This window comes from Sinohyriopsis cumingii, chromosome 6, assembly GCF_028554795.1.
Source record: "Sinohyriopsis cumingii isolate HCF-2022 chromosome 6, ASM2855479v2, whole genome shotgun sequence".
In the NCBI taxonomy this organism is placed as follows: Eukaryota; Metazoa; Mollusca; class Bivalvia; order Unionida; family Unionidae; genus Sinohyriopsis; species Sinohyriopsis cumingii.
In genome coordinates this window covers 83,502,845-83,529,828 of record NC_142966.1, presented here as the reverse complement: position 1 = coordinate 83,529,828, position 26,984 = coordinate 83,502,845, and the positions used below count along the sequence as shown (strand labels likewise).

At 35.5% G+C, this 26,984-nt stretch overlaps 1 protein-coding gene across 3 annotated transcripts; it reads left to right on the top strand.

Moving 5' to 3' along the window:
- On the top strand, positions 1-25,787 carry LOC149797341 (uncharacterized). 3 transcript variants are annotated; one of them, XM_089962068.1, is made up of 6 exons: positions 1-843; positions 5,422-5,751; positions 15,401-15,457; positions 17,903-17,959; positions 23,506-23,608; positions 24,516-25,787. In XM_089962068.1, the coding sequence occupies exons 1-6, from the start codon at positions 801-803 to the stop codon at positions 25,435-25,437; spliced, it is 1,512 nt and encodes a 503-aa protein (XP_089818194.1). In that variant the 5' UTR covers positions 1-800; the 3' UTR covers positions 25,438-25,787. The 3 variants fall into 3 exon arrangements, with proteins under 3 accessions (XP_089818194.1, XP_089818195.1, XP_089818196.1); XM_089962070.1 differs by having other exon boundaries at positions 10-843; positions 5,675-5,751; positions 15,401-15,435; XM_089962069.1 differs by lacking the exon at positions 5,422-5,751 and having other exon boundaries at positions 9-843.
- Positions 25,788-26,984: the final 1,197 nt, after the last annotated feature.

Sequence of the window (26,984 nt, the reverse complement as noted above, 5' to 3'; positions counted from 1 at the left end):
TTATGTCCCACTGAGTCACATTATCCTGACACCAGTCCGACACGTCGTAACACTAACCTCTTAATGCTGAGCGTCTAACGAGGCAGCTGTATGTACAATTTGTACAAGTCTGTGGTGGGACTCGGCCGGGGCCGCGAACCCGAGACCTCCCGCATCCGAGGCGGACGCTCTTATTACTAGGCCACAGGAGTGGCCAAGAAAGGAGGAGAAAGACTGAATGATACGTATTTCTGCATTTGTTTGACAAATCCATTTTGATACAAAGTCATAATCAACCGTAATGTTTTGTGCAGTGAAGTGAATGATGGATATTGATGACATATCATCACTTTAAAATCCTTCCGCTTGTAGTATTTCACAACGATTTGATTACAACTGGCACATACATTACTGGTATTGTGTGACACGAATTTTAAAGGATTATCCGACGTGTTATCTTTATCAATTTCTAGCAGAAATTAGAGAAATAAAACTAATTGATATTAAAGTAACAAATTGGTAACATCAATGTGAATATGTTATACAAAATTTATTTGTTTATTTATTAACTATGGTGAAATCTGTATCAGCTTTGATTTAAGATCTAGAGCAAGTTGTATTTACCCTCAATGAGCCTCTGTTTGGCAATGGTCCATAAAGGGCGTTACGATTATAACTACCGGTAAGGGAGGAAGGGTAAAATAATTCTTTCATATATACTAGATTCATTGAAATTCTTCAGCAAAGGGTGAATTGCCTTATCTGAATACGAGACATAAGGACTACAATTTACAACTTTTAGTTAAAGAAAATACGTGATCATGTCGCTCGTGTTTTGGATTTGTCTCATTACTGCTTTTTACGGTAAGTATATAACTATTGTAACGGGATTTGTATGTCCCACTCCAGTGATATCGGAAAAATCGCACACGCATAGGTGTTAAACTTTTCTTTCTGCATTTAATATTACTGCAAACCTCCAACCAACCTGATATTTACAAGTCCAAATATAATAGCTGAATGATAGGACAATTGTGCGAATAATTTAGAATCTTATCCACACCAACTCCATGGAGTGATACATATTTGTGCAGTATTTCTTTCCAAAGAATTCAACTATATTTAAATTCAATATTTTGCTTTTGATTTCTTGTTGAGTTACATTTAAAAGTTTAAGCAATTCAAAGAAAACATGTTCTGTTTGAAAAGTCATGTTTCGTTGTAATACATGAAGTCTATTTGTTAATTCCCATAGTTGAAACGATTCACGCCGAGATACCTTTATTCAACTGATTCAGATAGAATACTGTGATCATATGTGTACAGACAAAACGGTCATTGTGGTACAAGGGGAATTAGCATTTGGTCGCTATCTTGGAATGTAGATCATTCGGGTTCAATGTGAATTCCATGTTAAGATGTCCGTAGGTTTTACCACTGAATGACCCTTTTGGAACAAGGGGAAGTTAACATTAGTTCTTAACCTGACACATACACTTGTTAACATACATCCTATTTCATACTTTTAACATACATTGATTGACTTAACACAACCACATTTACCGATCAACACAATCACCTACTGAATTCATCCTACATATACTGGCCAGCACCTATCCTATCATCCAACTACTAGCCAACAGAATGCCGGACTGATCAATACCAACACGTACTGAACAGCACACAGTCTGACTGACCAGCAGCCATAACTACTGACCAAAACTCTTGTCTAATAACCAATACGTCATATGACTGACCAAAGCGATATATACTGACCAACACTCACCTCAACTCTCAAGAAGCTTCATCCAGTGGCATACGCATCTATAAAACCAACATACCTGCTGAATAACTAGAACCATTAATTAAAGTACAACACTAACGTATACTCTTACTGAGCAGCACTTAAACTTAGAAACAGATGTGTATGGCAGACAATAAAGTTACGAGTTAAGAAATGAGGATTACCAGCCATATGCCTCACTATCACCATCCAACACCTACTATTTTACGGACCAAAACATCAGTTCTGTAAGAGTCGTTGAGAAGCAACAGTGATTATTTATATTATTTGTTCGCTGAATTAGCAGAATGGAAAATCTTTAATTGAAACAGTCAGTCCGTATTGGATTATGTAAATATTTTCAAGGTCATCACTATTTAACTACTTCTGTGGGATTATGTGAACCTTGCAACGAATGAGATTCTACGTTCATGGAATTACATTGAAATAAAAATATTTGGATTTAGAGCTGTGATTCCTCAGTAGTGCTAGCACGGAAGCGCTTACCACAATAGAACTGTCACTAGAGATACGTTAGGACAGTTTATGGAAACTGCAGGTAAAATTTAGGAATTCATGCACTATAACTTATTTTATTTATATAAATTTATATTTCGGAGCATTGAATGCATATTTGGTTTACCTTGTCTCATTATTTAAGTGTATGCCCCATGACCTACTAATAGATTCAATATTTAGATTATTATTAATAGTAGTAAACATTGTCACTTCTATCTGAATGTAGGGCAGTAGTTTTTCACTTCTAAATTCGTAAACGTTTTACCAAATTGTAATATTTTAGAGTGGAGACTGTCCTACATCATGGCTTTATTATTGTGTGATAACTTTTTATATCAATGGTGTTTACTTGAAAAATTGTTCGTTTCTGCCTTAACATCCGAAACGGTATCAGTCTTGTTGTCGTGGTCTGTTTTTAGTTTCGGTAGATTTATTTATTTAAATTATCCATTGGAATTACAAAGTTCGCATTAATACTTTTTGGACTGAATCATTAATTTGGAATTATAGTGAATTCAGTCAAGGGCATTCTGTTATTATTTGGCATTTAATTCATAATATTATAAGTTTTTTTTACAATGTTCACTTTCTATTCTAGATAAAAAAATTATTTGTTGAATTTTATACGACTTGGTTCACGCTCATTTCTGTTATTTAGTTTAAGACCACGGAGTTGTAACAATCCACTTTTAGTCCCGACATTGACTCAAATACATCTAATGTTTATACTGAGGCATGGAAAGAGTTGTCTGATCCGTCTAACATAAATGATGCGTAATCGGCATATTGCGCCAGCGGCGTAACATTCCAGTCACACACACACACACACACACACACACACACACACACACAGCTATTAGAACCATTTTTGGAAGTCTTTGTTATGACTCGGCCAGGGTTCGAACCCACGACCTTCCGCTTCCGAGACGGATGCTCTAACCACTAGGCCACCGGAGCGGTGAATCTCCAAGAAGCAGTATGGATACCTTCCCCATATACCTACCTTTCATAAACCTTTTTGACTTTGATTTATTAATTTTGTCAAACATTGCTTACTGTGCTAGCTATAGTTAATCGTGCTGTTTTATGGGAATTATTTAACAAAGAAAATTATCTCCAGTTTTTCAAACATATCCTACATTTATTTTCCTACATTGAAAATGAGGGGGTAATTCCCTCCCTCTGTGTTACAATTCCATTTGTGGAATTCTTGATTTCTTGAATTCATCGAAAACTGCCCTCCAAAAGAAGGTATAAAATTCAATAGTAAATCTATAACTTCCTGGAATTTTACCGGCACTCATGTTCTTTTGGCATTTTGAAATTTACGAAAAAGGTATTAATCACTCTAATTGTTTTGATTCATCTCGCGCCGATCTAGGAACCTTAAATTTTTTCTTATTTCATATAGTTTTATTTGATTTATATTATTAGTTTGTTTACTAAATAATTCATCATAAGATGTTTTACCTCACTGAAAAGCTTGAACTGATGTGTGGGTTATATGTCCTGAATCATCTTTAACTTCTGTTATTATTTTGTTTACATAATGTTTTTTCCAAGCTACGAGAATATATTTTAATTTTTTCTCCTTCTTCTATCCATTTACTTTTTGTTTCTTCGAGCCCAATTTTCAAATTTTCAAGTACATCCAGACTCAATATATTGAAAATTGTTTTCAACACATTTTTCGAATACTCATTTTTTAAAACAATTACTTTTATTGTTTTTCCTTTCCCTTTTTTATAAGGCGAAAGTTCTAATGTGAGTTCGTGGATTTTCAATACAAGGAAGTTGTTACTACTTTAAGACTAAGCCAACACTTTTCTTGATTTATTTAGCATGCGTGATAATTAGCATGTGTGGGCGCCGAAACGTAAGACTATGCATTGATTGGAATTCTTGTGGCTGGATGTTTGATATTGGTGCTGGGCTGTAAGATCGTGTGTAGGTTTGTTAACGCGAGTGCTGGCCGTTAACACTGTGCACTTGCTAATATTCCTGACTGCTGGTCAGTAGGCGTGCGTACGGGTCAGTATATATAGGATCTGGTCGTTCAGAGGGAGATTTTGTTGGTATAGGTTTATTTTGGCCAGGAAGTGTAGTTGTTGTTCAGTAGGTGTGGGTGTTAGTGAGTGGGCTTGGGAGTCAGTCTGATGACGTGTTGGTTAGTATGTGTGGACAGTTTAAGTATGTATTGATGCAGTTCGGTAAATGGGAGTAGATGTGTAATGTTGGTCAGTAGGTATGAGTGCTGGTCATTCAGACGGTATGTTCCTGAGTAGGTGCGTGTGTTGGTTAATAGGCATATGTATTGGTCATTTACACGGCCTGTTGGTTAGTAGTTGTGTACTTTGGTCAGTAGGTACGTGCAATGGTCATTAGGTATTGGTCTGTATTTCAATGTGTGTAAAACATATTCAATGGAAATTATGGGGATAATTGGATATGTCACCTTAAAGACTAATAATACATTTTACTTGTATCTAGAGCATCATTCAGTATTAAACAGACAAACATTATAACATGAAATTTTCATGGTACCCAAAGTTTCGATATTCCAAGATATCAGCCTAATATTTATTTCCATTTTAACTTTAGCAGTTGTGGGAGAGCCTGAACTGTTCTACTTAACAAAGTGCAGGACCTTCGAACTTAATTATTTTACAGAATATAATTTTTTCGTACTTATTGGAGAGATAACATCAAATCAAAGTGTCTTCGCGTTTTACCCTCACGTCATAGGACTGACTGCGCGGAATGTGCAGAAAATTAACAGATCATTGATCTGTAATGTGTGGTAAGCTCTCTGATGTCTAAATGTAACATAATGACAATATCCTGAAGTAAATATATTGCAAAGTCAGTGAACGATTTTATGCATTTGTTTTTCTCTCCCTGATCTTATCAGCTTCTGTGATAATTATGAGAGATCGATGAATCAAATAACACCCATATAGTATTCCTCCTTTCTTTGATACATTTCCATTGAAAGCAAACAAATTGAACAAAATAGAAGAAACAATATAATCTGATCAAAGTTGGTGAAATATGGTTTTATTTTTCAACCTAATACGTTTGCTCGTATATAGTACATTTAAAATTATAATTGAAAGTTATATGTAATTATGTTTTTGCAGGAAAGGCAGTTAAGCCGACACAATATGTATGCTCCTGCCATGATGTCCTGCTTAACTGCAACCTCTCGTTCGCATTAGTCAATAACATCTCGCGCAGCGTGACAACTGGAAATTGCAACAATACCAATCAATGTGTGAATTCACGCTGTTGTACACGCAAACTAAATGACTCTTTTATTGCAATCCCAGAACAGTGCTTATACGTTTTAAATACTTGCCTCCATAGCAGGAGTTGCAACATTTCTTATAACAGCTTAGCAATAGCAGTTGAAGATTGTCATGATCATCAGCAAGCACCATACATTGAGGTGCACTATGAATGCATTTCAGGTAAGTGTCTTTGCTTGCATATCTTCGTATTAATATAAATTATTGTACTGAACTAACAACGATATAAGAATGACATTAATACCTTTCATGTTCATGTTGACGATCAATACGGCCAACAAAACATTGTGCATAGTCGATAATTCAAACTATAGAGAAATATTTGCAAATTATTTGACTATGCAGGTCTGCATAAATATTATGTTTCTTGCAATGTTGATTTGTTTCTGTTCTCTTCTCATTTGTCATTTTAAATAGTTAGGCATTTCCATTATTGCCTTTGTCAATTTAGAATTTATACAAACTGAATAAAAGATATTGCAATTTATAAGAAAACATTATCAAGTGAATCTGCATTGAATTTAAATATTTTATTGGCAAAAATGTTTTCAAACAATTCTAACAGAAAGATTACTATCAAACGGCAGTTTCAAAACCCCGCAAAGAAAACACAATGCAATGAGAAAAGTTTAGTTAGTCTGCCGCTGAGAGGTCCGATTCAGAATTACTCTGGATACGTATTTGGGCAGGCTGATCACATTCCAGTCATCATGTGCGCTGAAATTCCAGGAAATGTATTTTCACCGTTACATCCTGAGCTGCTGCACGCCATTGGTCATGTTTTGGAAACGTTTTTTCCCTTTGCTTTGTTCTCTCCTGGTCCGCCACACTACTAGACTGGTTTCCGCAGCATTGGGGTACTTCCCGATGGTTTCCTCGTTGTTTGTTAGTCCTGTCGTTCGTATTTCATGGCTACTGTGTGGGCTGGAGTATATTGACTATCATCTGTGTCGTCGTGCCACGTATACAAAGCTATAGCCCCTGACGTCCTTGTGTGACGTAGCAGGTTGGTCATCACGTGGAAGTACGGGAATCCACAGGTGGCCTCCTCCGCACGATGCTGATGGCTGAACGGCGGATGTCAACTTTGGATGATACAACTCAGTGAATCAATCATCAATTAAAGTCGCTTATGGCCATCCGGCCTTTTGCGACAGGTTGATATCAGCACCGCTGGCTTCTTTATCAGGAGTGAATATGAGCTGTATGTACTACATGCTTTTTTAAGTATCCGTTTCGTAGGGAAATGGAACACACCACCTAACGACACACCGGCTGTGTGCAAGAATGCACCGTTGGAATTGTCTTGTTCGTTGAATGGGAAGCAAAGCCCTCACTCATTGTTTTGCTGTATATTGCCTGATGGAATGTTTAGATAAGGAAATAAAGGAAAAGGCCAAATGGAGTCCCCAAACGCCAGCAGAGTTTACTGAAAAGCCATATACGAACTATCGATCAAATTCTGCCCAGTTAAATAAGTCGGGCTATTCCCCACTAACAAAGCCACATACTGTAATTAGGATCTCAGTAATTAGTCGTACATTTTCCTATTCTTCCGTTCCTTGTGAATTTAGAATTTTGTGGACTTAGTATGCGTATATGTTCCTAAATAGCGATAGCCAATATTAGATTAAAATGACCTCGTAGATTTGTGTGATCTAGTTAGGTGAATTTCGAGTACTCTTTTGAACGGTGGGGAAATGGTTAATATTTAAATATTAAATCAAGCCAGAATGATAACCATGTTAATAAATGGACGTCTGGCAATGGAAACAGGAGCTGTCTGAAGTGCTCGGGCGGGATATGTTTTTGTCTGCGCCGCCCCTATATCTTTTTAAGAGGTATGAGGTACGATATGGCCAAGTCATTCCACTCTTACCGGTGCTGGATGGGTTGGGCCTGTAAGTTATGTACCTTGAACAGTTCATTTGTGAACAGAATCACCAGAGAAACTGGACACATACGATATTTTTCCCCAGTAAACAATGCTATGTTCTCCGCTATTTGAAGGAATTAAGCATTGGTAGATCTTTCTTGAGGCCTTCGAACTGTTTTCTTATGGCGGCTTCTTAGACGGTCCTCAAGACTTGCGTATGCTGTCTAGCTGTCGCGGGATCTGTTAATACGATGCCTATTCCTCGCTAACCAATGTGGACGAAGATGTAGCCTACGACACCTGCTCCTTGCCGAACAGAATACAGATGATTCTCTTGTTCTTTACTTGCTATTGCTAGTTGTCGTTGTTTTTCCGGCTGTGAAGGCGGTGTCCTTTCGATTATTTCTCGGCCTGTTTTGTTGTTCTTCTTGTAGTTTCTGCGGCTGTCGCTGTTGGTGGAGCTGCAATAGCTTTTGTTGATGGACCGTTCTCATTTCCTGTAGCCGGCCTTTTGATAGTCTATTTTGAATCTTTATACTTTAAATTTGTTTTCCTCTTTCATGGGAGTTGAACTCACTATCAGTGTTTTCAATGATGGTAAAGGGGATTCTTCCTCAGCTGCTTTCGTTGTTGTTGGAGGTGAAGTTATGGGAGGTAGAGATCTAGATAACTGGGTATCGACTGCAGGAGAGCCAGGTGTCAGTCGGGTCAGCGATGTTCGCTCCTCTATTGCCCTTGATATTGTCTTCCCAGTCCCGGTCTTCTTTGGAGATTATTCTCGAGTTATTTCTGTTTGCATTGTCCCCTCACATTAGCAATAAGGTTGTTAGTCTTGCTTGGGTCCTCAGGCTCTACACTCAACGATCTTTACAGCCTAATAATTTTGTCGAATTTGGCTTGGGCGTTAATTAATACTTACTTCAGTGACTCTCTTTGCTTATACGTTTGATCTCAACGATCTTAATCGAAGAATAATACAACTACGACTGTCTGATCGTGCATTATCCTCGCTTATAGCTTGTGTTTTGTGCGAGTCGTTAACTCCAGCACCACTGGATTCGTAAAAGAGCCACACTCCCGTAACTTTTAATGCATGTACCGCATGCATATTAATTGATCGTCACACGTGATACGTAAAATAACCTCTGACGACATCCATTCCATTGTGGAAGCACGGATCTTTTCTTTGCGTATGTGTCACAGCTAGGTGCATCGAAGAGGCGATAGTCTCCCCAATCAACGCTTATCTTCATGAAATAGTGAAGCATGTCTGGGCGCGGGAAAGGAGGAAAAGGCCTGCAAGGTTCTCCGCACGTCACGGATTTTGCAGGAACCCACTGGACGAACTATATATCAAATTCTGCCCAGGTGCCAATATTAGGCTATTCCATGGTGCCAATTGTGTGTAAGTCATATATGATAATTAAAGTCACGTTCTTTATTTCAAATTTACCTAAATGTATAATTTGGAATTTTGTGTACAAAGTGTGCTTCCTTTTTTCTGAAAGAAAACGCACGCACGCACGCACACACACACACACACACACACACATATATATCTGTGTCTGTGTGTGTCTAAGTGGCACATTGAATTTTTTCAGCCTGGTCCAAGTAAATTTATGTTTTCGTTTGGAATGGTAAATAAAAGATCATATTTGTTTTTTCAAAACTTTTAATCAAATTGAGTTTTCAATCCAAGATGAAAACCCTCCAATGAAAGAAATTTGGAACTGCAGCACTCAAAAGGCTGAGGCTCAACATCGGGTGGAAACAGAAACGGCCTCAGGTGTTCGGATGGTATAAACATCTTACTGATCTTCCACTGGGTCTTGTTAGAGGTGATAATAAATATCATGTTAGTTTTTGTGTACATTGGGTCCTCCAAAATATACAAAAAATCAGGTCTGAATGACCCGTTAACATATCTATTGGGACAAGATAGGGTGGTCAAATATCCTATCTGTGCATTAAATTAGTATTGTCAGAATTCTTTTTCGAGCAAAAATGAATACCTTAGGCATTTGGTGCCCTTGTGCATTTGGGGAATAATTTAGCCCTTAAAAGAGTTGTTTTAGTTCCTGCTAGATTCTCTTAGAGCTGTATAAAAATTGGGACTGCGACTCGTAGGCTGGATGGAAAGAATTGACTTGTCTTGATAGAAGCGATGTTCTAGCAGTAAACTGCCTTTACCCCCTTTTTTGGTGTTGATTTCTGCTTTCTTGATCCGTTGTTTTCGTATGCATGGTCTTTTCTTCTTGCAAATGAGCCCTTTTGCTGTATATTATTTGTTAAAATCATCTATGAAAATGTTCGTCATAGATCTTCAAGTTGTAGCTCCGTTAGCTGATTCAAGACAAATTGGCGAGTTTCATTAAAACAATTAGAGCGGCTCTCTTCCACTGTCACCGTGGATATGCTGCTTGAGGAGGGTGGGTTTCCTTACACTGTTTCACATCTTGATTGCTGTTTGGCTCTTGGACCAACTTTTCCCGCGCAGCCTTTGCCTTTTGCCTGGCACCTTCTGTTTACTTTGCAATTTCGTATGGGGTGATGCTATTGTTGTTACTGACGCTAGAGGTGGCTACTGGGCTATTTGCTCTCCTTGCGATGTCTCTGACCAGATGCCCGCCAGCTGGGTCTGCATTGACCGCGTAGATTATGCTCTTTGCTGCTTCACTGTCTCTCTTCTTTGTCCCGGGGTTTCCTTCTTCCACGATTTTGTTTTGAAGTAAATTTCTCCAAAATCTTGAAAAGTGTTGTTCTCTTCTCATGTGCCCTCAGGCCCAATCCTGATGCAGTTGTAAGGCCCGACCTCCGCAATGCATTCAGTGTTCGAGGGGGATCATGATGTCCATCGCTAGCGTTTTCTTTTCTATCTAATTAGGTCGTATGCTCGGTGGTGAATGAATGTATGAATCAGTGAATGCTATATAACTCGATTACGGTTACGATTTTATATTATGGAAGCTTGCGTACATGGTGCATTTGCAATGAGTTTTTATCCCGTAACGGTAGGATATTTAATTAGTCGTACAGGAGGGTGTTAAGCCTTTGTTCCATACTCATTTAAGCATACAAAGGAATGTTTTTTAATTATGGTCCTCCTCTGGGGCCATAGACCCCCCAGTGACTGCTGGTATTGAGAGTGACTCGAACCAGTCACTCATTAACAAACTGTATCCATGCAGAATCAGACGTCAGGCAAGAATGAGCTAACCCATATGATGCCACCCCGGTTCCGTAATATTCGCACATCTGATTACCTGCTGATTAGACGACTGGGAATCATATTGCGCTCTTGAATTTGATGGTCCGAGGTAGGAAATGGACTAAAGGGACTGGGATGGAGACTTGAAATGTCAGTCATACTGATGTAAAATCCTGCCCAGTCACTAACTTTTACTATTCTCTATTGCTAGTTCTGCGTTAACCACAATCGTAATTAAAGTCACACATTAACTTTAAATTGTCCAATGCTTATGATTTGGTGTTTGGTATACAGAGTGTACCTCCAAATTACAAATGTCTAATAGTGGTCAATGTGACCAATCGAACTTTTATACGTCAAGTTAGGTAATGTGATAGGTTTAATTTAGAACGGTGTACCAATGATCATAATATATTTATCGAGTGCATGTTTCATGCCAAATTGAAACCTCTTAATATGGTTGAGCCTTAAAAAGGGCTTAGGTTACACCACAGAAGGCGGGAATATCAGCTGGTAAATATATTTTGGACCTTTGGTCATCCCTTATATTCAGATATGGCTACTACTATGTCGACCACCCCCATTCAGTCCCAGTGATGATTTATTTCAATTGGTTTAATCTGCAGATAATGGACTTTGTATGTATCATCTGCATAATCGATTATTAAGGCTAGGACTGCATAGGGGCGGTCCAGGAACTTTCGCCCTAAAGTGCTGACATCAACAAAAGGCTCTTTGGCTTCTGCATATTTCCTTTCAAATCTTTTGTTCAGGCAACTTCGTAGAAATATTTCAAATGCACTGTAAGGAGTGCTCTTAACATTTCGACGTGTCGTTATTTCATTATTTTCAAGTAGATGCATTAAGCCTCACTCTTGATTTGGTCAAAGATGGAGTTGACTTTATCTCTGCCCGTTGGTGTACGTCTGTCTTATTCTTAGATATCCTCTCTTGGCTTTGGTTCTATCCTCACTAGCCTTGCTGTTATTTAGCGGTTGCTTAACTGAGGCTATTGATTGCCCTGTTGTGGTATCTGCAGTTATCGTTGTTATCTCTGCTGTTTCAGTTGCCTTTGTCGTACTCTTCATTGGTTCATGAAATGTTGTTTCTTTAACTCTTTGGTTTCTTCACTGGATGTTATCGACGTTGTTGTTGTTGCTGCTATTGTTGTTGCTTTTATCGTTTATAATATAGGGATTACTGTTACTGTTGTATTCTCTGGTGTTGCACACATACCATACGTAGTATAGTTAGTTATACTCTTGGTATCGGTCAGTGTTGATGCAACTTTCTGTTGGACCGTTGTTGTTCTTGATATTCTTGTAGCTGTTTTGGGTGCGGATGTTGTTCTTCTTTCTATTGTTGCAATATATTTGTTAGTATTTCCATCTTTCTGGGTGTCCTGAATTGCATCATCCCATTTGTCTTCCTGTTGTTTAGTGATTGACACCTCAATACCGTTACGGGAGGCTCCGAAGTAATGTCACCGGCTTAGTTGCAGCTTTTCACAGTTGCATTGTAGAGCTGTCCTCTCTACTTTTATGAACCGGGTGTGTGTGTCCTATTCTGCGTTGTAGGTCAGGAAGAAGGCGGGGGAGGTATAGGCGAGACATGTGATGTCGATTGGGAACTCGAGCTTGTAGTTTGTTCACTCTGTTTCAAATGATATTAGAAATTTCTTTTCAGTATTTTATCGAATTCTCTCCGACTAAATGGTAGCTTAATTTATCAAAATATTTATTGATTACATCAAAATTCCAAGGATATTTTGAATTAAAAGCACTAGAGAAATTTTCAAACGTATTAACAAATATTACAAAACTAGTTATTTACTTTCATACCAAAATTTATAGCATATGATTAGAGTCAGAACTCCGTGGTCTTACAAGTAAAGAATCAAACAATGACTGATTACATAATACATTATGGACCACATATACACCCGACGTGTTTTCAAAAGTAAATTCATCAGCATTTGAATCCATGCATAATTGCTTGTTGGCTTTTCTAAGTGATGTGTTCTTAAAGAGCTAAAATAGTGCACGACCCAATGCATTTACTTGGCGATAGTCACGTGAGGCTTCTCGTTCAATTGTCAATATGTGATAGTTGATCTTTGACTCTTTCAAACAAAGTAATATCAATCATATGTACACCTGAGGTACTGAGTTTATAGTTAGTATTTATATTTTTTCTCTGTGAACAATAAACATAAAAGATCTAAATCCGCCATCTTTACATCCCTTCCATATATTCATCTCGGCATGTACGTCCCCCTTACTTAACATTGCTTTCTCATATTCCTCGATTAAAGCCAACGATAATGCTACACTCTGAGTCCCCAATGGCATTGAACAAGTTCACCAACTTTTTATTCTAAATAGCAGCGGGTAAACGATGAATAGTCTCAGACAAGACAGAGGGGAACGGAATTTTATATCTTCATTAGATTACCCTCTTCTGATAGGTCTATTCCCATTTTCTAAGTGTAAGTGCATTTTAAGAGAAACAGAGGAGGGCTAATCCCCTAACCCAGACATGTGCAACTTCTTTGTCTGTGATGGCCGGATACAGCGATTTCTGAAGTCACACCCTATGATGTAAATGAGCTGATAAAATCATGTCGGTGGCCGAAGATTTCACATGCCCTACCTAAGCATATGTAAACCTCTGTTCCACTTTCTCCGGACTAAACACTATCACCAAGTTCCTGTGGATAGATTAGATTTATTTTCCCTCGAAGAAGTTATGGTTTATTTCTTGTTTGTTTCTACTGTGCAATAGAGAAGTATATGTGTTGATGATACTTTCAACAATTGACCTGTGGACAATGCAAACATTTTTCACTACTATCCCCCAAACAGAAGTAAATGAGCAATTCATGAAACTATACATTTTTACTTCTATTGACTTGACATTATGTAGCAAGAGCATATAGAAATACCCATCATTTTAAAATCCGGATCCACCAGAAAAATATATCTGCTCGCAAAAACAATTTTTAGGATAAAGCAGATTCTTTGATATGTAGCAAGTAAAGTTCACAGCCCGCTATCCAAAAGGCATACCCTGAAGAAAAGAAAAACGAAAACGAACAAAACCCCAACACTGAAGCAAGAACAAATTAACAAATAGAATTAAATAAATTTAAAAAAAACAAACAAACAAGAAAACAAAGATTCAAATAAAAAGTGCAACTAAAGCCATGAATAAATCATTAATTTGAAAGTTGAAGTCTTTTCGAAAAGTTACGAAATCATAGATAATTCATTGTGCTCAGAAAAAGCCAGCTTTTGACGATTGCTTTATTTGTTTTTCATTGTAACACGCAAATCGTACTCTCCATATTAGTTTAATAAAACCGATGTAAGTAGTAGAGTCACCTATGTTATTGATGTAACTTGAACATAGCTCACTCGAATATAATAGACCTCTGTGATACTGTTGTAACTTGAACATAACTCACTCGAATATAATAGAACTCTGTGATACTGTTGTAACTTGAACATAACTCACTCGAATATAATAGACCTCTGTGATACTGTTGTAACTTGAACATAACTCACTCGAATATAATAGACCTCTGTGATACTGTTGTAACTTGAACATAGCTCACTCGAATATAATAGACCTCTGCGATACTGTTGTAACTTGAACATAGCTCACTCGAATATAATAGAACTCTGTGATACTGTTGTAACTTGAACATAACTCACTCGAATATAATAGACCTCTCTGAAACTTCTGTAACTTGAAAATAAAAATTCACTCGACCATAGACCTCTCTGCCACTGCTTATTTTGAACATAACTCACTCGAATATAGGCCATTTTGCTACTGATTTAATTCAAACATAACGCACTCGAATACTAGTCTTCAGTAGTAAAACTGTCTCAGTTAATGCGTAAAGTTTTCATTATAGTGAATTACCATAGAAAAACTAATATGTCGAATTCGGGACTAATATGAACTTTGAGAATACTTAACGTGGTCCCAAAAAGCACATTTTGATTCTGAAACTAACCATTTAAATCCAAGAAAACCCTATCACCATCGTCTTGAGCAGATGATCTAAGTTTCGTTCAAGAATTTCGTTTTTTAAGCATGTTCTCTGTGTACTCGTATCAATCTCAAGATGAATTGATTGTTTAGAAAATAGTTCCTAACGGTTCAGTGGGAAATATCTTGCATGGTATCCCAAAACCTGAATAAATATAGTATTGAATAAAAGAAAATTGGTCTCATGTGCAGTTTAATGTTCGAAGTTACAACTATGGATCTGTACTATTAAAATTGTACATTTTATACTTGATGAGACATTTCATATTGTTACTCTGATAGTGCCTTCATCGTACCAATAACTTTCTACATCATACAAATTCCCAAAGGACTTATAACTCATTATTGACAATATTAAGCGTATAGGAGTGAAAGTGCTGTATTATTATCTGGTCAATATTTTAAGTATCAATGCCAAATCCAATTTACTAAATGATTTAGTTCTGAGTCTAAGTACTTAGCACCATAGTTGCCGATTATTATTATTATTATTATTATTATGATGTCATTTTATTAAGGAAATTGATCAATCATCAGATAATATTTGTGTTGACGGACCATGTGCAATGTTTAAATGTTGTCAGCCATACATTAATGCCCAGGAAAAGAATGTTCGCCAACAATATAACTTTCCTTGAATTCATAATCAACGGCTATTTACATTTTAGGATCCAGTGCAACAGTAATGGAAACTGCAATATCAGTAAATACACCTCCATCTGTTGGTAATTATTTTTCTGCATTTCATAGGCGTCATAGACCAATATTGTACTATTTGCATGAAAGTCCTTAGAGATTAGTTAATTTCAGATTTCAAGTGAATATATATATATATATATATATATATATATATATATATATATATATATATATATATATATATATACATTTTTACACTAACACTAATTGTAGTAGGTTGCAGGTTGATCTGTGTTAGCTATCTAGATAGATGACATAAATCAGTGATCAGGATTTGTGTTTGTAAATGAAAGTTTTATCCGAAATCCTAGATCCGGTTGTAAAATCATGTGTAACAAATCTAGCATATGCGCCATTTGTATTTACATCTCCGTTTATAGCTTTGTTAAATTTTAGTGTTTAGTTGTTTGATGATGTGAAGTCGTTGTTAGGGAAATATTTCTCAACCCGAGTAATTAGCCAATATTTAGGAAAAGATGTCATAATGTACCGTATTCATGAGACCTTATGATAGCATAGATTAGTTTCGTAAAAAGGTATATGTGCCTTGTAGGATGAGACGGGGTCGGAGCAGGATAAAATGTTTTCAATAGGCATGTAGCCAAATATTTCCTCTCTTAATTCAGAGGCGCTATTTGGTTGTGCCTTTCAGTGTGAAATATTCGTGACAGGGTGTTACGATTATATAGTCACAAAGTAACAGAAAGAACGCAAGACAAAAATTTGTAAAACTCAGCCAACCATTTAATTATCAAAATTATAATTGAAAATGCCAAGAGGAACTTACAGTATTATGAAGTGAATCCAGATTAGTCCTTATAAAGGTCTATGACAGTCCACAATGAATGAGAAGATCCTTTTACATTTCAAAACCGGAAATGTACTGGTCCACCAAGAATCGTGACATTGTCAAGATTGTCCTGAATTTCTTCGAATAATTTATAACAGTTCCAGAATAATATCATAGTCCAAATAATGATCACTTTCTATTTCCACTGAACAGTCCAAACAAATGTTTTCCTCTAAACTAATATCTTAGTACAACATAAAATACGTCTGCAGACTTACATCAGGAAAACTATAATTGTGAATGACTCCAAAATGGAAATGAAGCCGATTGCTTAATTCTCTCCTTATATACACGATCTATTGCAAATGTATTTCGCAATAGACCCCACTTGACAGAATACACTACTCATTTTGCGCCGATTTGGCCAATTCACGTGACCTAGCCCAAGCAATGACAAATTAAAGAAATAATTATAGAAACGTCGAAACCTAATCAGAGAGAGAGAGAGAGAGAGAGAGAGAGAGAGAGAGAGAGAGAGAGATAGCATAAGCGTACTTTAGTTCTTATTATTAAGATTATTATTAATAATTGTCACCACATACGCAAACGTCTGTTTATCGATCCTATGCAACTGCCACGCTCTTAAGATACTTATATCAGTTAGGCAGAACTAAGGATATTTTGTATACATTAAAGCCACGAATGAAACTTATAAAGATAGATAAAATCATGTAGCAGGAGTTACAAAAAACATACATATACATAACTCATCGGCTGATTTTTACTATGGAATAATTAGAAAGGAGTCATTTGTTATTTTGAAATGCCTTTTATTGTAGTGTATTGCCATAGAGAAACTAACTGATATGTCGATTTCGGGACTAATATGAACTTTGAAAATACTTAACGTGGTCCCAAAAAGCACATTTTGATTCTGAAACTAACCATTTAAATCCAAACTAAATCTATCCCCATCGTCTTGAGCAGATGATCTAAATCTCAGTGAAGAATTTTGATCAATTTTGTAAGCATGTTCTCTGTGTACTCGTATCAATCTTCATATGACTTGATTGTTTATAAAACAAGTTCCCAACGGTTCAATGGAAAATTTCTTGGATGCAATCCCAAAAAGTGAAAAATATAGACTTGAGTCAAAAAAATTAGGTTCATGTGCATTTTAATGTTTGAAGTTAAAATTATGGATCTGTACTATTAAAATTGTACATTTTATACTTGATGAAACATTTAATTTTTTACTCTGATAGTGCCCTTAGCTTACCAAGGACTTTCTATATTATACAAATTCCCAAAGGAGTTATAACTCATTATTGACACTATTAAGCATATAGGAGTGAAAGTGATGTATTATTATCTAGTCAATATTTTAAGTATCAATGCCAAATCCATTTTACTAAATGATTTAGTTCTGAGTCTAAGTACTTAGCACCATAGTTGCCGATTATTATTATTATTATTATTATTATTATGATGATGATGAAGATGATGATGATGATGATGTCATTTTATTAAGGAAACTGAACAGTCATCAGATAATATTTGTGTTGACGGACCACGTGCAAGTTTTAGATATTGTCAGCTATACATCAATGCTCAAGATAGGATTTTTCACCAGTAATATAAATTTTCCTGAAACGATAATCAAAGGCTATCTACATTTTAGGATCCAGTATAGTAGTAAAGGAAACTTCAACATCAGTAAATACACCTCCATCTGTTGGTAAGTATTTTTCTGCATTTTATAGGCGTAATACACCAGTATTGTACTATTTGCATGAAAGTCCTTAGAGATTAGTTAATTTCAGATTTCAAGTGAAGATAGATATATAATTATGGTACTAACGCTAGTTGTAGATGGTTTGCAGGATGATCTGTGTTAACTAGTTAGATCGATGACATAAGCCAGTAATCATAATTTGTGTTTGTAAATGAAAGTTTTATCCGAAATCATAGATCCGGTTGTAAAATCATGTGTAACAAATGTAGGATATGCGCCATTTGTATTTACGTCTCCTTTTATAGCGTTGTTAAATTTTAGTATTTAGTTGTTTGATGATGTGAAGTCGTTGTTAGGAAAATATTTTTCAACCCGAGTAATTAGCCAGTTTCTAGGAACACACGTCATAATGTACTGTACTCACGAGACCTTATGAAAGCATGGATTAATTTCTTAAAAAGATATATGTGTTTTGTAGCTCGAGACGGAGTCAGAGCTGGATAAAATTTTTCCGGTTGGCATATAGCCATATAGTTTCTGTCTTATTTAGAAGTGCTATTTGATTGTGCCTTTCAGTGTGTAATATTCGTGACAGGGTGTAATGATTCTATGGTCAAAAACAAAGTAACAGAAAGAAAGCAAATTAAATATTTGTAAAACTCAACAAATAATTTAATTATCAAAGTTATAAACGAAAATGCCAGAGGAACTTACAGTATTATGAAGTGAATCCAGACTAGCCCTTTAAAAGTTATTTGACAGTCCTAAATGAATGATAAGTTTCTTATGCATTTCAAAACCGGAAATGTACTGGTCCACATAGACCATGAAATTGTCAAGAAATTGCAAATGTATTTCGCAACAGACCCCACTTGACAGAATACACTACTCATTTTGCGTCGATTTGGCCAATTCACGTGACCAATCCCAAGCACGTTAAAACAATATTCTAGTAACGTGGAAACCTTATCAGCGACTGAGGTTAAGCCATAAGCGCTATTTAAGTCTTAATATTAAGATAATTAGTAATAATTGTCACCACATACGTAATCGTCTATTTATCGATCCTATGCAACTACCACGCTCTTAAGATACTCGTGTCAGTTAGGCAGAATTAAGTAAGGATATTTTTTATACATTACAGCCATGAATGAAAATTATAAAAATAGATAAAATCATGTACCAGGAGTTACAAAAACATAGATATACATAAATTATGGCCTGATTCTTACCATGGAATAATTAGGAGGGAGTCATTCTTTTGAGATGTCTTTTACTGTGGTTGCAACAGCAGTGTGGTGGAAGGGCACATGCAATGTGATTGTGAAATGAAGTTCAAAGCTGTGTTTCGAAGTTTAGAAGTACTAATATTCGGTTACGAAAGGCTTGCTGGTGAATCATACAAATGTGAAACAAGGAGAAGCCATGTAAATGTGAAACAAAGAGAAACCATGTAAATGTTAAGACAGAGTTTCGTTAATTGTGGTCATTAATTGATTATAGACAGTTGTTTTCAGTCTCTGGGCGTTCAGGAATCTTCCAGTTGACAACGACCGTTGTTTTGAGGTCTTTGGAAATATGGGAAAACAATTCACATCAAGTCAGACTCACACAGATGTTTGATTCGCTCGTTAAAGAGATACACCCTTTGTGTGTAACAGTATACAAGTGTAATAACTGTTTTGAAAGCTAAAACGAAAATAACTTTAAGACAAATACTCCGTATCAAAGAAAATAAAGTGTTTGTCGTGCAAGCTACTTATGCGTCCCAGTGAGAGATCATTTTGTTTCTTCATTCGATTATTTAGTTACCAATACATTCAAGGAAATCGGGAAACATATATAACTGACAAGGAAGAGAGAAACACGAATTATTTCTAGTATAAGCGCTTTCGATTCAGTCTCTTTATCAAAGACATTCATGAACCAGATACAAACAATAAACAAACACGCACAAACACACACATAAAAGCAGAAAATGTAAATAATTGCATGCCCAGTGGAAGTCGTATTTAGATAGTTTAGATGTCTAGTCTTAATCGCTTGAAATCTGATTATAAAAGACAAACATAGTTGTTATTACATGTATATTAAATTTGCTTCAAATATTTGCTATAGCACTTCTGAAGTTATTTAAACATTAATGATGTCAATTTTAATACCGACTGTCACTGTTATGAATTGCGTGTCATCGGATATGAATATGTACCTTTTTATCTCCTCGTATGAGTGTATTAGTAGAAAAATATGAATCAGCCATGAAGATCTGGTGATCATCTCTGTTTTAACTAATCAGCTAGTATAAATAAATGCATAATATTTTTGCCGGTTTTATTTTTTCTCGCTGATATTTTCTTGGGGCTGGCGTGGGAATGGACGGCTGGCTTCATCACCAACGCTTCCCAATTCCTTTGTATCCGCCTCTGCTAAATCTGCTTTGTTTATAATGACGATTTTTATTGTTTAATTAAAGATATGTACTTGGCATTTGAAGACAAATTATTTCATTCAAAGTATCAGAGAGAGAGAGAGAGAGAGAGAGAGAATTACAACAATAACCTTACACGGAAAATAAGAATTTATCTGAGCTTGTTTTGTCAAGTAAGATTTTTCTAGTGTGATAGTAATCTCTCTCTCTCTTTATATATATATATATATATATATATATTTGTTACGTCTATGCGCTTAAACTTAAGTAATAGAACAAGGTAAGGGTGCCCAGCAAACATTCAACTTTCCAAAATATAAATTTATTCAATATAATATACGATCAAACAAAGTGAAGAAAATACAAATAGCTTACAGTGTATCAGATCCTATGATGTAATTCTAATAATGTTGTATTTATTTCGCACTAATCCGGAAACTGTTCTAAGGTAATCCTAAGGAACCTTGTAATGTGCTTATGTGTTACCGTAATAATACTGAAGTTAACACAATTATTTATCAAAAAGTTTTTATTTCAATGTAATCTCGTGAACGAAGAATATCACTGATGTCATGGAATGTTTCACATAAGCAGATGAAATTAGTAAAAAAATTCAAATCCTTGAATATGTTCACATAATCCACAAAAGCTCTTTCTGTTTAAATCAAAGTTATCTGTTCTGCTAAATCCAACTACATGTAAATCACAAATTCCTCTTTGACTCTTGCTAACGCTGAATATAACTGAACGTATGAACATGGTGCCTGCATCTTCATTATACATAATCCTTTTGCATGTCAAATTAACACATTTTAATCACTGGTATTTCTCGAACCATTAAATTATAGTATTTCAGTATATAACATAAATGGTCCTATACATGGACTTTTACGATAGTGCTAACTGTGGAATTAAAGGATATAAAGAACAACTTCAAAGTCTCAACCAACTTAAAATTTATATTATGAATTCAAAAGATGATACATAATTCCCAAACATCTTCGTTTTTAAAGAGAAGAAGTATTTTTTACCATAACACTTTCTTCTTTCCAATATCAAGCATATATGTAATCGATATTGCATAATAATAATGAATGATACAATCATGTATACAACACAATGCAAGAGTGTACTTCTAAGCAAGTGAAAATACGTCTGCTATCAATTTTGTTTCCATTGATGTGCCTGACCTCCATGTTATTTGAATGTAACACAAGACGCAATTGTAAAAATCTTTGATTTGTATTCTCCATTTTATTAATGAAAGCGATGGAATTGTAATCGCTGAGGACGACGTATAGAGGAGAATGGAGCTGCACTAACATACGCTTCAAAGTGTCGCAAAGATATCATCATAACTCAAATATATGCCCCTGTGTTACTGCTGTAACGTGAACATAACTGGCTCCAACATAGGCCGCACTGATACTGCTGTAATTTGAACTGATTCACCCGATTATAGGACGCTTTGTTACTGTGCTACGGCTGTAACTCGAATATGACTCACTCGAATATATGTCCCTATGCCACTGCTGTACCTCAAACATAACTCATTCGAATGCTAGTCTTCAGTAGAAAAACTCTTTCAATTAACGCGTACAGTTTTCATTGTTGGTTTGTAAATTACGCTAGAAAAAACTCATACATCGACCCCATTAAGACGGTTACAATAACTATGCAACCTTCTGAAGGTCTAGGAGAAGCAGGAGTAACGATAGCATCGATTACTGAGAGAAATAACTCTTTAAACTGTTTGAACTCATTGTAGATAAAAGACGATTTATCTTTCATAAAGAATGAGGTAGAAGTAAGATGAAACAGTAAATAATTAAACTAAAATAAGGGGAGAAGGAGATAAGAAAGGAGAAACAGAAAAGCAAGAAAAAGAGGAAAAGAAAGATGATGATGAATGCTTACTAAAGAAAGCAAATTGCTTTGACCTTATGAGGGACCAACAATAATAGTCTATGAAAAAAGGTTGTCATATAATTCCATAAAGCAGTGTGCATGGGATATACACATGTGAAAATTCAACACGCATATCGCTGAATTAATTAGCCAATATCAAGAGGTCGTGAATTCATACAAATCCATGTTCTCAATTACTAAATTACCGTCGGTTTGCCTTTAAAATCTTACAAGGATGGTAAATCTATTTTACATTATCTGACCTTATCCTGCTAACAGCAAGATAGAGAAAAATGTCCAATTTGTTTCTTGGGATTGAGGTTCTCAGTGACAAATTGCTTTAATGTCTGTTCTGTTATTTGCACATCTTCCTTAATGGCACTGGCACCAAAAATCCCCCGCACCAATATATTCTACTACATGCTCCATTATTTTTAACCTCCAGTTTGTTGAATCGTATAATTTGCCTCCTAAATCTTTCAGGACGGTTTCATAGAGGATATTGAATCTAAACAACTTGACAGAATTTCAGGTTTGACTCAACTTGGACGACACGTTTGGTGTCTGACACATACTGAAGCGTGATCTCATTGACATCAGCTGACAAACATTTCTATCATTTGGCAAACTATTAAACAACAGCTGAAAAATCTCTCATTGTTTCAAAGTCATTCTCATATAATCCTTGCGTTTGAAACAAAACGGAGGGCTCCAAAATATCGCTCAAAGTTTATAATATCTCTTCGTAACCTGTAATGTTGCATACACTGACTTTTATGCTCGGTCCGTGTAATCAGAAATTCAAAACAAAAGCAGTTTGAAAAATGTATTAAAGTTCAGTTTTCAACAGATATATATCTAACGCCTCACCTGAACTGGTTTACTTATTGTCAAAACCGTGGAGAAGAGGCATTACATTATTTATGACAAATGATTGACAGTGCTCACAATATATTGACCAGGTCACCTTACCTGAAGTTCTTTAAAGAGGAATTTTTAATTGTAAATGAGTAAAAACACTGCCCTCTTGATAGTGTGTTGTACAACATATATTGTTATGTTACAGAGTTGTATAACATATATTGTTCTTTACAGACAGTCACCCTTCTCAGTATGCCTCTTTTCTCTGAACACCAACAAAATGTGTTATCCTCATCTGGAGCTGAGATTTGAATTAATCTTTCTCACCTATCTTTTGTACATGTCTTTACAGGCACATATGAGGGCAGGAACTCTTTACCAACGATCATTGGGGTGGTTATAGCAGCGATAATTGTCATAGTTGTAGTTTCCGTGGCGCTAATTATATTCAGAAGGTACTATACCTTGATATAGATGTCAGCTATCTTTTTAAGCTAGTTGAGATGAAAACGGGTTTACAAACAACAAATATCTCGCACATATACATAGGTTTAGTAAATTATTCGTTTATCCTTGGCATTAAATTACATTACAATTGTAATGTACAAAATTCGAGATCTGTTTTAAAATTTTTAATAGACGTATATATTCTACTTCTGTGAAGGTTATGATCGTGTTAAGACTTTCTTTTACAATTTGTCACCGAATCCAATCAAACATGTAACAAAACATTCCTTGAGGTTAATTTACTTTGTCTCTTTGCCATAATCACTTTTGATTTAGTGATCTTTTGTTTTCATTTTTTTCTTTTGCCTTATTATGACGATTGTTATTTATTGTTTTTATTTGTTTGTTTTGTCTGGTGTTTAGGTGATATTATAGTTCTCTTTATATTATTTTTAGCATTTACGATAGATTTCGTTTTCAGTCGCCTTTTGTGCATACATTAAAACATGCATTTAGCTCACAGTGCGTCATTAGCAGGTGTATGCAGACTAAAACCTTAAATAATATATATTATAACATAAATATAAGACTGAACCGTTGTTCCTTGAAATCAAATAAATGTTAGTGCTGATTTGAATTTACGTTTAGTCACACAACGTCTCCATCAAAGTGCAAAACTTCATAATTGGTGGTTGTCTGTTTTAAATAATGATATTATGGCAAGAAAATTGTATGCAAAAAAAAGCCCAAACATAACGCATTTCTTTCAAAGAAAAGTCGGAGCGTCTTAAGTGTTCTTACAATAATCATGCACTCTTTCTATAATTACTTCAGTGACATAGATTTATGTGAAGGAAGCTTTAACTATCAGGAAAGAGAAAGGAATGGTTACACAACCAATATTTTTATTTTCAGGCGACAGAAGAAGCGTAGAAAAGACGATACTCACATTTCTGATGTACCAAAAGGGTTAATAAATCACACGTACGAGAGCTCCCTGGAGACCGGTGAGAGTAAAGCAACAGTTGAAGCCTCAAATTACGACATCATAAATGATGAGTCGGTACCAACATTGTTTCTGCCAAACAAAAAGAAAAAAGATACCACAAGTATTCGCGAAAGTGCAAAGAAATATGGTAATGTTTCTGATGAGGAATATGATAGAATTGAATTAGAGAAGAAAGTCGCAAATCAAGCGTCCAATTATGACCGTTTACCGTCATTGAAAGGAAAGATAGAAGACGATCCATATTCACATCTATCCAATGGATCAAAATCTGTCACCACAGCAATGGCTACTGCCAATGATTACTCTCATTGTAAGCTCAATAGTGACGATACACTAAGAAATGGTCATGATTACTCACACTTAATCGTTACAGAGGACTGTTGGAAAAATCCAGAACCAGATATCAATGAAGACGATTCATATAACCATATTCACTTTGATGACACTAAACATCCAATGCGAAATGGAACGGCAGTAAATGGTGACAACAAATCCAAATCAGAGAAAGATTCCCCAACATGCATAGATGACAAGGCGCGTGATGTAGAGGGCGAAAACTACCCCTTAAATAAGGAAGATACCGAAGTATCTTTGATAAACGCACAACATCTTGGAATAAAGTCTGCATCGTTGATGGACAATAACACTGAAATGGCACCAAGGTCCAAAGATCAACAGTATACCGCCGTTGTCAAGGTCAAGAATGCAAAAGGGTCTAATGGAATCGACAGCGTAGCAGAGGAAAATGTGGACTCGAAGATACCAAATGAACCGTTCAATACACCCATTAATCCTGACTACGAGTTGGTGAAGACAACAAACTTATAACTATTAGTGTACGCTTGTCACAGAAAATGTGGATCCATTGTTACCAGTTATATAAAGTCAAAGATAAATAAGTAGAGTAGCTACAACTGACTCATGCCAACAAATGTTGTCAGATTTCATTCGCTTCCACAAAACATGCGATTAGCATTTAATTGTGTTTCACATAGGAAAATAAGAATTGAAAAGGACATGAAAGCGAACTGGAACAAAGACAACCAAATCATCACTAACATTAAATCATTAAAACATATTTCAATTAATAAACATCGGAAATGGTAATACATACTACAAATATATTTACAAATGTTTTTGTTTTGTGTAAAATAAAGGACAGTGTACGCTTAGAAAAATTGATTGATTGAATTTTTCGGCCCAGTGAATCATTTTACTAAGTTTATTAGAGTAGATATTGGGTTAAATAATAGTTTTGTTATATTGGTGCTCAGCCATTACAAAATTGAAACGGATAATAGACAAAATCTTTGCAACTGACTCATTTAGTATATTAATATCATGTGAACACAATGAACCCTACATTATTGTACATGTGTACAGTTGTATTAACCGCTTGACTAATACAGTTCATTATTGCTGGAGAAGGTAAAGGACATGTTATCGGATGCTAATTAGTATATACTAATAAGAGTGCAACTTAGCCTAAGGTAAATCTGTATGCATGTTTTAAGGAGTAAGATGCTGTTTATTAAATTAGTCTATTGATCAGTTAGTCATGAGTCATATAATGGCAATACCAATAGAGGAAAAATGAAGACCGTCAGCCCAATAGATAGACAAAAAGACATGTATTATGTCTTTGACTTTACAATGCATCGGTCGATTTCTATCTCTCGCACTATCTTCCTTTCATGTTGCTTGCTTATTATGTAAAAGGTAGGGAGGGTGATTTAGTGGGAGACAGTCTTTGTACTAGTAACAAGAGGGAAGAAGGAAACATGTTGTTTATATTTTGCCCAACACCCTGGACATAAATACAATTGTATTTGTCTCCAATCAGGAGCAAACAAAATCGTCATAATGGTTTTAAATGCTTTGCTTTCACAATACAAGATTACGTAACAAAATTTAATTTTTAACTATTATATTGTCCCAATATTGAGACAATAAAAACGTTAGAGCAAAGCTATCAGTGCTGTAAGATTAACTCAATGATAGAACGCAATTGTATGTCATTTTTAGAGCAAATTTCATAGAAATGTATCCAGATATTTTTAATGATGATTATTTGAATATTGTAATAATTGGCATCTGTATTATGACTCATTCTTTGTTGATATTGAAATAGCAGTGAAAATGTCTATGAAACAAAGAAAGTCGTATTGCAAGATTCAATCTTTGGTTCTTGATAAGACGCTTTTTCAATTTCATTTTCATTTCCTAGAGAAATTACATAGACTTTTATTCAGGTCTTGTTACTGATAATTCTGATATCGCTTAGAATTTGATTTTGTTAGAAAATGCTTTAACAAGTTTTAGTACTCAGTGACACTAATAAAAAGCCATATTTCTTGCTATAGTAAAAGTCATAC